Raw genomic sequence first — 12,160 nt, forward strand, 5'->3', positions numbered from 1 at the left:
AGCAACTCCTGAAATCACTCGCGCACAAACCAACGAGCTACAACCCCCCTATAACATTACATAACTCATTAACACTCATATCATCTAAGTGTGACTATCCCTAAGAAGTCAGACTTAGGTCAACTCTGGTCAACGGTCAACGGTCAACTCGACTGGACTCGGCGAGTACCATGGCGACTCGGCGAGTCTAGTCGTCCTCACAAACTCCTGAATATTCCCTTTCTACTCGTCGAGTATCCCTCTTGACCCAACGAGGTCCTCGTGGAAGAATCGCGGGGCCACCCCGACTCCACTCGCCGAGTCTGATGAACAACTCGGCGAGTCCCAGTGAATCTTCAAGCTACTCGCCGAGTCTGAAGAACAGCTCGGCGAGTCCATGCCATGCAGACGAGTAACTGCTTCCTGAGATAGGTCTCGTCCCGAAGTACACATGCATGGGACCTTCTGGACCTCTAAAGGTCCTAATACAAGACTATAATCGTGGGGTAACAAGGCATTACATCATCAAATCACTAAATGGGTTCTATAAACCCTAATTTCATAAATACATCGATATAGCAGAGCATACACGAATTCTTACCTGGATGATGTGTTCTCTGTATTCCCAACCTCAGAATGTGACCCCCTTGCTGCTCTTTTAGCCAATCCTTCCTCTTCCTTGCACACCCACTCTTCTATAACCAACAATGGCCTAAGATCCTTGCTCCTGCTGCACTAAATCGATTTAGGGTTTTTCTCAGAAAGCTAAAACGAACAATGACGGCCAATGGACCCCTTTTATACGTCCCAAACCTGAACGGTTAGGGTTTCTGCTGAACAGCGTCGACTCGCCGAGTCCATATCTGGACTCGTCGAGTCCAGTCGCGGAACCGCGACCAAGTCCGCGATCCTACTCGGCGAGTCTAGGCTCCAACTCGCCGAGTCCCCTCTTAAATCACCCCAAAAACATAATTTTAATAATACCTGAGATTCCGGGCTGTTACAACTCTCCCCCACTTGGATTAGACTTCGCCCTCGAAGTCTCACTCTGCAAATAGTTCCGGATGCTGCTCCCGCATTTCGCGCTCCGGTTCCCAAGTCATTTCTGATCCCTTACGGTGTTGCCATTGAACCAACACCAGAGGTACCTCCTTGTTCCTCAGAACCTTGATCTTCCGATCCCTGATAGCCACTGGTCTCTCCGCGTAATTCAGACTCGCATCCACCTGAATATCCTCCAATGGAACCACTGCCGACTCATCGGCTATGCACTTCCTCAACTGCGACACATGAAAAGTGTCGTGGATCTGACCCAACTCCGCTGGCAACTCCAACCGGTAGGCTACCCGGCCTACCCTTGCAACCACACGAAATGGCCCAATATACCGGGGCCCCAACTTGCCTCTCTTCCTGAACCGAATTACTCCTTTCCAAGGAGAGACCTTCAGGAGAACGAAGTCGCCGACTTGAAATTCAAGCTCGGATCGGCGCCTGTCTGCATAACTCTTCTGTCGGCTCTGGGCAGTCAATAATCTTTGTCTCACTTGTTGAATCTGCTCTGTCGTCTGGAGTATGATCTCCGTGCTGCCCATCACTCTCTGTCCCACCTCTCCCCAGCAAATGGGGGTCCGACACCTCCTACCATACAACAGCTCGAAAGGTGGCATACCAATGCTCGAATGATGACTGTTGTTGTAGGAGAACTCTGCCAATGGTAAATACGCATCCCAACTACCCCCGAAGTCTAACACACACGCTCGGAGCATGTCCTCCAGTGTCTGAATTGTCCGCTCGCTCTGACCGTCTGTCTGGGGATGGTATGCGGTACTAAAATGCAATTTAGTACCCAGCTCCTCATGGAATTTCTTCCAGAATCTGGAAGTAAAGCGCACATCACGGTCTGACACAATCGAGATCGGCACCCCGTGCCGAGACACCACCTCTCTCACGTATATCTCCGCCAATTTATCCGCCGAAGAACTCTCACTGATGGCAAGGAAGTGTGCACTCTTTGTCAACCTATCCACGATCACCCAAATTGCGTCAACTCCCCTAGCAGTCCTCGGCAATTTGGTGATAAAATCCATAGTAATCTGTTCCCACTTCCACTCGGGGATCTCCAATGGCTGTAACTTGCCATGCGGTCTCTGGTGCTCAGCCTTAACCCTACGGCAGGTCAAGCACCTCTCAACGAACCATGCCACGTCCCTCTTCATACAGGGCCACCAATATTCCTTCCTTAGATCCAAATACATCTTTGTAGCACCGGGATGGATCGAGAATTTCGATCTATGAGCCTCTTCCATCAACGTAATACGCGTACCGCCCACGAACGGTACCCAAATCCGACCCTGAAACGTCATAAGGCCTCGACTATCCTTGACAAACTCTGAGATTAACCCCACAACCCGCTCTTTCTTCTGCATTTCTGGTCGCACAGCCTCTGCCTGGGCCCCACGAATAGCGTCCAATACTGGAGTCATCACAGTCAGTCTCAAGCATACGCCTCGCAATGAAGTACTCTCCGCCCTGCGACTCAATGCATCGGCTACCACATTAGCCTTGCCTGGGTGGTACAGGATCTCACAATCATAATCCTTGACCACATCCAACCACCTCCTCTGACGCATATTTAGGTTGGGTTGATCCATCAAATACTTCAAGCTCTTATGGTCTGTATATATCGTACATCGAACCCCATACAAGTAGTGACGCCAAATCTTGAGAGCGAACACTACTGCCCCCAACTCTAAATCATGCGTGGGATATCTCGCCTCATGAGGCTTCAGCTGCCTCGACGCATAAGCTATCACATGACCCCTCTGCATTAACACTGCACCCAATCCCGAAATCGATGCGTCGCAATATACCATGAAATCTTCCATCCCTTCTGGAAGAGCTAATACCGGGGCTTCGCACAATCTTTGGCGAAGTGTCTCAAAGGAGGTCTGCTGCTCGGGCCCCCATGAGAACGTAACACCCTTCCGAGTCAATCTGGTGAGTGGCACTGCGATCTTGGAGAAATCCTTGATAAATCTCCGATAATACCCTGCCAACCCAAGGAAACTTCTGATCTCAGAGGGTGACTTCGGCACCTCCCAACTCATCACCGCCTCAACCTTGGCCGGATCGACCAATATCCCTTTCTGATTAACCACATGTCCTAGAAACTGGACCTCCCGCAACCAGAAGTCACATTTGGAGAACTTTGCATAAAGTTTCTCCGACCTCAATACCTCAAGGACCTCCCTCAAATGCTCCTCATGCTGCTCTTTCGATCTCGAATACACCAGAATGTCGTCGATAAATACGATCACTGACCGATCCAACATCGGCCTGCATACCCTGTTCATGAGATCCATGAACACAGCCGGGGCATTGGTGAGTCCAAAAGGCATCACCACAAACTCATAATGCCCATATCGCGTCCTAAACGCTGTCTTCTGGACATCTTCATCCCGTACTCTCACCTGATGGTAACCCGACCTCAGATCGATCTTGGAAAACCAAGATGCTCCCTGCAACTGATCGAATAAATCATCGATCCTCGGCAACGGGTAACGGTTCTTGACCGTTAGCTTGTTCAACTCCCGGTAATCAATGCACATCCGGTGTGAACCATCCTTCTTTTTGACGAACAGAATAGGTGCTCCCCATGGCGAGCTACTCGGCCGAATGAATCCCTTTCCCAGCAACTCCTGGAGTTGCGAGGACAACTCTTGCATCTCTGGAGGTGCAAGACGATAGGGCACCTTGGCAATAGGCGCTGCCCCCGGAACCAGATCGATACTAAACTCTACTTGCCTCACAGGCGGTACTCCCGGCAACTCCTCAGGAAAGACATCTGAAAACTCGCGCACCACCGGAACTTCCTCAACTGACTTCGGTTTCTCAGAAACCTCCCGCGTATCCATCACATACGCCACGAAACCCTTACAGCCCTGTCGTAGACACTGCCTCGCCCTAGCGGCCGAACAAAAAGCTGATCCCGAACGGGTACCCTCGCCGTATACCGAAAGAACTCCCCCTCTAGGGTCTCGTATAGTCACCAACTGACGCTCACAGTCGATGACAGCGCCGAACCGGCTCAGCCAGTCCATGCCCACGATGACACAGACATCCCCCATCGCGATAGGAATCAGATCAATCGGGAATTCAACCCCGAAAATCTCTAGTACACATCCCCGAAGAACCTCCGTAGCACAAATCACCTTCTCGTCAGCTATAGAGACTCTCAAAGGTCGACTCAACGACTCACGACTAACGCCAATATGCTGACTAAAGGCCAAGGACACAAAGGACCTACTCGCACCCGAGTCAAATAACACTAAGGCAGGCACAGAGTTCACAAGGAAAGTACCTACGCGCATAATAACATAAGCATAACATATCGACATTAAAATAATTACATGAATTACAACATACCTGCCACAACATCGGGCGCAGCGCGGACCTCTTCCGCAGTCAGCTGAAAGGCTCTTCCCCGAGCCCTCGGGGCCTCGGCCTTCACCGGTCGAGTCGCAGGAACTCCGGCAGCAGGTGCAGATCCCTGAAGAAGCTGAGGGCACTCAGCCTTCCTATGGCCAGTCTGGTTGCAATGAAAGCAAACCGAAAATCCCTTGGGGCACTCCCTAGCAATGTGCCCCTCCTTGCCACACTTGTAGCAAGCACCAGATCGACATACTCCATCATGACTCTTGCCGCACTTCCCGCAAGTGCGACCCTTCGAACCTCCTGTCCTCGAATCAGCGGACTTGGCCCGCTTGGCTGCCGGCTGGAACTGGGCCGGTCGCCGATCCACCCGCTGAGACTCGGCCTCCTCCCTAGCCTGGGTCTCCAACTCGATCTCGCGCTTCCTGGCATTCGCCTGAAGCTCAGCAAAAGTATGGTAAGTGGAGTTTGACACAAACTCCCGAATATCCCTCCTCAAGACACCCAAGTATCGGCTCATCCGAGCCTGCTCTGAGGACACCAACTCAGGGCAAAACATCGCCCTCTCATGAAACTTCCGTGTAATCACCGCAACAGAATCGGTACCCTGCTTGAGGGTTAAGAACTCCTGCACCAATCGTTCCCTCTCCACCGGGGGAACATACTCATCCCTGAACATGGCAGTAAATCCCTCCCATGTCACCGCTGTAGTCTCTGCCAAAGTGAAATTCGCTGTCACGAACTTCCACCAGTCCTTCGCTCCCAGACGGAGCTGGTTCAAAGCGAACCGTACCCTCAGGTGCTCCGGGCATGAACAAGTATAGAAGCACCCCTCTATATCCGCGATCCACCTCATCGCAGCAATCGGATCCTGCGTCCCATCGAACTCTGGTGGCTTCGTGTTGCTGAACTCTCGGAACAGCAATGAGTCACCCCCCTGTGGCCTAGCAGCGGCCACAGCTGCGGTAGCTGCAGCGGTTGCAGCCTCAGTCAATGCGGCGTACCGCTCGTCGAACGTCTCCATCAAGGTGGTCTTGATAGACCCAAACATCTCCGGGATCTCAGCCCGGATCGTCGCCGCCACCTCCTCGTGGATCATCTGACGAATATCCTCGTCACTCACACCGCTCGTACTCGCCCCATGCCGCGGTCTAACCATGATATCTCTGAAATACAACATAAAACTATCAGAGATTCCACCGAGTATAATCGTACTCGACACGCAACCCTACTCAGTCCCAGATATCCAGGGATTCTTACTTGGGCCTCCCACTGACCCGGTGTCCTCGGTAGTACGGGCCCAATACTACCGACCACACCGCATCAATGTTCATCCCAAGTCCTCCTCCCCAAACTCCAGATAGTGAGTACTCTACTTCTGATACGCTCTATCTACCCGCATACTAGCAAAGCATCACATATAGGCAACTTCCCTAGACTAAGGCATCACAAATCAGGCCACTCTAGTCCTATCATGAATACCTAGTCTTCTAGCATGCATAACAATTCATATCATATAATATTGTAAGGTATTTTGGGGATCTTTTACCGTTCGGGCGCTGACTGATCGTACACACTGCTTCTTTCTTGCTTACCACAAAACCATTTACAAAAGTTTATGCCTTTATTTGAAAAGTTTCCTCAAATCCTCGGTTTGAGTTCAGTTACCCCCGAAGGTGCACCCGAATCCCTCAAACCAAGGCTCTGATACCAATTGTAACAACTCAAATTTTCAAACAAATTTTTCATTTTAAAAACATAATTATTTCCATTAAAAACAAGACATAAATAGTTTAATCATTCGGTCAATACAATTATTCAAACTCCCAAGATCATGAAACATTCTTCAGTGTGTATCGATCATGCCGGCGCCTTCCCACGGTCCTCGCTAGTACCTGAAATACATACATCCACAACAACTGTAAGCATAAATGCTTAGTGAGTTCCCCAATATACAACTTACGCACATACGCCTTCCGGCCCGGACCATTCGGTCCACATAACATTGCCTTCCGGTCCATGTGTCTCTGGGGACTTCCGTCCCTGCTGGGTAAACCTTCCGGCCTTACCCACGCCGACCTTCCGGTCCATCACACATCATATCGCCTTCCGGCCCATAACATATTCGCCTTCCGGCCCATAACATACATAGCACATATAACGTATAACATACCACATATAGCATACATATCACATATCATATCCGACCTTCCGGTCACACAGTCAAACCCTTCCGGGTACAGTATAGTGAGAAGACTCACCTCGTAAATGCTGAAAGCTAGCAACTCCTGAAATCACTCGCGCACAAACCAACGAGCTACAACCCCCCTATAACATTACATAACTCATTAACACTCATATCATCTAAGTGTGACTATCCCTAAGAAGTCAGACTTAGGTCAACTCTGGTCAACGGTCAACGGTCAACTCGACTGGACTCGGCGAGTACCATGGCGACTCGGCGAGTCTAGTCGTCCTCACAAACTCCTGAATATTCCCTTTCTACTCGTCGAGTATCCCTCTTGACCCGACGAGGTCCTCGTGGAAGAATCGCGGGGCCACCCCGACTCCACTCGCCGAGTCTGATGAACAACTCGGCGAGTCCCAGTGAATCTTCAAGCTACTCGCCGAGTCTGAAGAACAGCTCGGCGAGTCCATGCCATGCAGACGAGTAACTGCTTCCTGAGATAGGTCTCGTCCCGAAGTACACATGCATGGGACCTTCTGGACCTCTAAAGGTCCTAATACAAGACTATAATCGTGGGGTAACAAGGCATTACATCATCAAATCACTAAATGGGTTCTATAAACCCTAATTTCATAAATACATCGATATAGCAGAGCATACACGAATTCTTACCTGGATGATGTGTTCTCTGTATTCCCAACCTCAGAATGTGACCCCCTTGCTGCTCTTTTAGCCAATCCTTCCTCTTCCTTGCACACCCACTCTTCTATAACCAACAATGGCCTAAGATCCTTGCTCCTGCTGCACTAAATCGATTTAGGGTTTTTCTCAGAAAGCTAAAACGAACAATGACGGCCAATGGACCCCTTTTATACGTCCCAAACCTGAACGGTTAGGGTTTCTGCTGAACAGCGTCGACTCGCCGAGTCCATATCTGGACTCATCGAGTCCAGTCGCGGAACCGCGACCAAGTCCGCGATCCTACTCGGCGAGTCTAGGCTCCAACTCGCCGAGTCCCCTCTTAAATCACCCCAAAAACATAATTTTAATAATACCTGAGATTCCGGGCTGTTACAAGTTGGCACGGAGTTGATGGAGGACATCCTTGTGACTCATTTCTAGTTTTGATAAAAACAAAGTTGTTGAAGCTAAGCGAGATATACAAAAATGATTTCGGCGATTCAGAAAGGGTGCAACTTAATGGACAACTTTATTAATTATTACTTTTTTGCTCCATGATGGGAGATTTTTTTCAATTTGAAGGGAACTACAAACCTCTATCGTTTGTTGGTGGAAACTGGGAAACACCTCTATTTTCCTATGGTTTATAGATTATTAAAACTAACGTTGGTTTTTCCCCTCGCAACCGCAACCGTTGAATGGTGTTTTTATGCAATGAAGTTCTTGAAGACCGATTTGCATAATAGAATAGGTGAAGATTTTATGAATAATGCTATGATTTTATGAATGATGCTATAAAAGGAAACCCTAGAGGATGTAAGACTGAAAATGTAATTACTTCATTTCGTAAAATGAGAGAGCGAAGAGGTAAACTTTAAAACCTAACTTTGTTATGGAAGTTGAACTAATAAAATTGAGATTTTTATTCTTTTCTTATTGTATATTGCACGATTTTTTATTTCGAGATATCCTTTTACTTTGACCTTGAATCCGAATCCACCACCGATACAATAATTCTTTTTGTAAAAAAACAATAATAAACCATACACATTTTGAGATATGACCTAGTTTGTGGCTTTCAATGCTATTTGTTTATAATCTAGACGATATGTTTCTTCATTTTATTTTTACTTTTTTTCTTCCATAGTTTTCTGCATCATGTTGAAAATATCGAATTAGAGAAGTCATTATATTAATAATAATAATAATAAAACCAACTCGAGGGCAATTAAGAGAATGAATTTATTAATGAACATACTGTGTATAGAGAGGAGTAATAAATTAAGCATACAAAATAAAACATATTCCAAAGAATCTATATGAAACGAATAGATATGAGTAAAAATACTTATTATGTCATCTTCAATTTTGTAATTACTGAACTCTTATTGATTCCACTCAAACATTTTATAAGGTTTTAATCTCTCATACGACTTATTTATTATTTCTGCTACTCCTTTCACAATTAAATAAGGGATAAAGAATTATTGGAGAAACAAAATGTGAATCTAGGAATAGTTTAGGGACCATTGATGTAATTCATATCAAAATATATTAGAACTAGTAGAGTGCCAGACGTAATCGTCCACCAGAGTTTCAAGACGAATCTGCAAGAAAAAAAAATGGAGAGGAAGGAAGAAGTTGGAAAAGAGAATGGAAATTCGGAAGAAGAATTAAGAACACTGTCAGACGGTTCGATTTGTGGATTCGAATCTCTTCATCGCCTCCTCGAATCGTCCCTCTCTCCCCCAGTTTTCAAGGTAATTTGTGCGTTTGCGTTTACTGATTATGAAAGTCATATTGATTTGTTTGAATTTTATTTTGTCGGATGGGTCGTAGCTTCCTATGTTTTAATTTTACTATATAGAATTGTTCCCTAATCTCAGTGGATTTGGTGAAACTGGAAGATTGGTTTGATGTAATCACTTATAATTTTGAGGTCAGAAAGTTTAATTTTGACCAGTTTATGATCCATAGTTGGATTACAAGCTGATGTTGAGTTCTTCCTTGTTCTTCCATTTTGATGTTTGAAGTCAACTGAGATGTTTCTGACCTTCAAAAGTTATAAAATTCATAAAAAAAATTCTTGAATTCGTTCTGTAATTAATTAAATTTCATACCATGTACTGAAAAAGAAGTAATCGTATGCTAAGTTTTCTGCAAAACCCAATCCAATTTTGTTATAATCGAAACTAGATCTAACATAAAAAAAGAAACTGGAAAAGTCACTTGTGGACTTCTTTTTTTGTTTTCTTGGTGGGGTAGAGGGAGAATCCATCCTTTCAACATCACCCGTGTTGAGTTCTTGACTTCTTGTGTACTCTTCTGGCCATATGGCTTTTATCTCAAGCACTTGGCTTCATTTTCAGTCTTGAACGAGACTTTATATGATTTTGAACATGAGAAATATAATTAATTTAACCATGAAAGTAAAACATTCATCTATTTAAGGATCAAAGGTAATATGAAAGAAATGAATTAGTTTGTATTGATAATCTTTTGTACATCATATTTCTTTTTGCAGGAAGTCAGTCGCTTGCTTATTGGAATGAATTGTGGAAAACCACTTGAGCCCTTGCCAATAATAGAAATCGCCAAAGGATTGTCCTCACAACATGATTTCGATATTCAGGTAGAGTCATTGCATATTTCGTATAAACAAAACCACTTTGTTGTATAAATTGAGAAAAAAGGCAAAACTCGAAGCATTGATGCATAAATCTGAATTTAACAAATTGAACTATATGTAACTTATATATCCAAGATCCATACATGGTTTTCAATTCATTTTTCAGGCATTCAGGTTCAATGCTGACAAGGAATTACTGAGAGAACCTCGTATAGTGCGAGTTGGACTCATTCAAAACTCAATCTCTCTTCCAACAACTGCACCCTTTCTTGATCAAAAGAAAGCCATATTTCAAAAACTGAAGCCCATTATCGATGCAGCAGGTGCTTCAGGGGTCAACATATTATGTCTACAAGTAAGCTCTCAATATAATAATAACAACTTGTTTCCCATTGATCTTTGGATTAAATGATTAAATCATCACTGAATTACAGGAAGCATGGACAATGCCTTTTGCATTTTGCACCCGTGAGAAAAGATGGTGTGAATTTGCTGAGCCTGTAGATGGAGAATCAACACAATTTCTTCAAGGTTTTGCAAGGAAATATAACATGGTCATAGTAAGCCCAATACTCGAGAGAGATTTGAAACATGGAGAGACTATGTGGAATACTGCAGTTATAATCGGGAACAATGGTAACATCATAGGCAAGCACAGGAAGGTATAAATTGTTTCTTCACTTATTTCCATTTCTTATGAATAGAAAATAAAGTTGTTGCAAATGAAATGTCAGAATCATATACCTCGGGTTGGGGATTTCAATGAGAGTACATATTATATGGAGGGAAATACAGGTCACCCTGTGTTTGAAACAGCATTCGGGAAGATCGGTGTGAATATATGCTATGGAAGGCATCATCCTTTAAACTGGTTAGCCTTCGGGTTAAATGGTGCAGAAATTGTCTTCAATCCTTCTGCTACAGTCGGTGAACTCAGTGAGCCAATGTGGCCCATCGAGGTATTCTCTTTATGCCTTATCTGGTACACATGACAGGACAGAACAGAACAGGTTGTACTGACTGTGATTGGTACACGTGACAGGACAGAACAGAACACATGACAAAATAGATTGTACTGAATTACTATGCATGTGGATTTTTTATTTTTTTGTAGGCAAGAAATGCTGCGATAGCAAATAGTTACTTTGTGGGGTCCATCAATCGGGTGGGGACGGAGGTGTTCCCGAACCCGTTTACATCGGGTGATGGGAAGCCGGCGCATGCAGATTTTGGTCATTTCTATGGATCGAGTCACGTTTCAGGACCAGATGCATCGTGTACGCCATCACTTTCGAGGAATAAAGACGGGTTGTTGATATCGGATATGGATCTTAACCTCTGCAGACAACTAAAGGACAAATGGGGGTTCCGTATGACGGCTAGGTACGAGGTATATGCCGACATGCTTTCGAGATATGTGAAGCCCGACTTTGAGCCACAAGTCATTTCCGATCCCTTGTTGCATAAGAATCATGTGTAAAAAATCAAAAATATTTAACTTTTTCTCATGTATGATGCTGATGTATGATTGTGAAAAAAAAAAATCATTTGTCTATTATGGATGTTAAATTATTATGCAAAAAAAAAAAAAAAAAAAGTAAATTTGGTTTAGTGTTCATATGTAACAGTATTGTGATTTGCAGTTGGTTGATTTGTTATTAAGACCTTTTTTGGAGCAATCTTTAAACGTAGCAGTTGGATTTGTGGTGGTATATTTGTAGAAAGGTCGAGTCCTCATGGGATGACATGTGACAGTGTAGGTCAGTTTAGAGATTGCTATAAGAATAATATTTTTGTAAATAATGTCTACTCTTTAATCAATTAAGTCAACAAGTCATGTTAATAGCACCTGATTATAAGTGAAACCCCAATCCAAAAAGAAATTCAACGAACTAGAGGTTTTATTTTTGTCAGATACTCGGGTAACCCATTCAGTTACTTAAAATAGATTGTTTTTCAAAGAAAGAGTCTACTTATAAGAAAAATATTATCTAGGTATGATTCACGTTGAGCAGATTGAATTATGTGTTGTTGAATTGTGTATCAGTTAAGGATTAGGATTCTGAATTATATGTTATTGAATTGTGTATGATTATGAATTATGTGTTTTGTATCAAATAAGTTTTCTATAGATATCATTATTATATATTCAAATGTTATATTTATAGTGCTCTTACTTTCGATTTTCATCCTTTTTATTTTCAAAACATTATTTAAATTTTGTTTATGATCCAATTTTGGATTAAACTAGG

At 44.2% G+C, this 12,160-nt stretch overlaps 1 protein-coding gene across 1 annotated transcript; it reads left to right on the forward strand.

Moving 5' to 3' along the window:
• Positions 1-8,849: 8,849 nt before the first annotated feature.
• Positions 8,850-11,519, forward strand: LOC111913267 (beta-ureidopropionase). Its single transcript, XM_023908986.3, has 6 exons — positions 8,850-9,039; positions 9,804-9,911; positions 10,075-10,263; positions 10,343-10,570; positions 10,643-10,867; positions 11,023-11,519. Exons 1-6 carry the CDS (start codon positions 8,902-8,904, stop codon positions 11,386-11,388), a joined length of 1,254 nt encoding a protein of 417 aa, XP_023764754.1. The 5' UTR covers positions 8,850-8,901; the 3' UTR covers positions 11,389-11,519.
• The last annotated feature ends 641 nt before the right edge of the window (positions 11,520-12,160 follow it).

This window comes from Lactuca sativa, chromosome 5 (genome assembly GCF_002870075.4).
Source record: "Lactuca sativa cultivar Salinas chromosome 5, Lsat_Salinas_v11, whole genome shotgun sequence".
Lineage (NCBI taxonomy): Eukaryota > Viridiplantae > Streptophyta > Magnoliopsida > Asterales > Asteraceae > Lactuca > Lactuca sativa.

Excerpts from the sequence above, each read along its gene's own strand:
- LOC111913267 (XM_023908986.3), top strand. The coding sequence starts at position 8,902 with ATGGAGAGGAAGGAAGAAGTTGGAAAAGAGAATGGAAATTCGGAAGAA. Across the intron at positions 9,040-9,803 it reads TCTCTCCCCCAGTTTTCAAG|GAAGTCAGTCGCTTGCTTAT; the intron begins GTAATTTGTGCG and ends TTCTTTTTGCAG. Across the intron at positions 9,912-10,074 it reads AACATGATTTCGATATTCAG|GCATTCAGGTTCAATGCTGA; the intron begins GTAGAGTCATTG and ends TTCATTTTTCAG.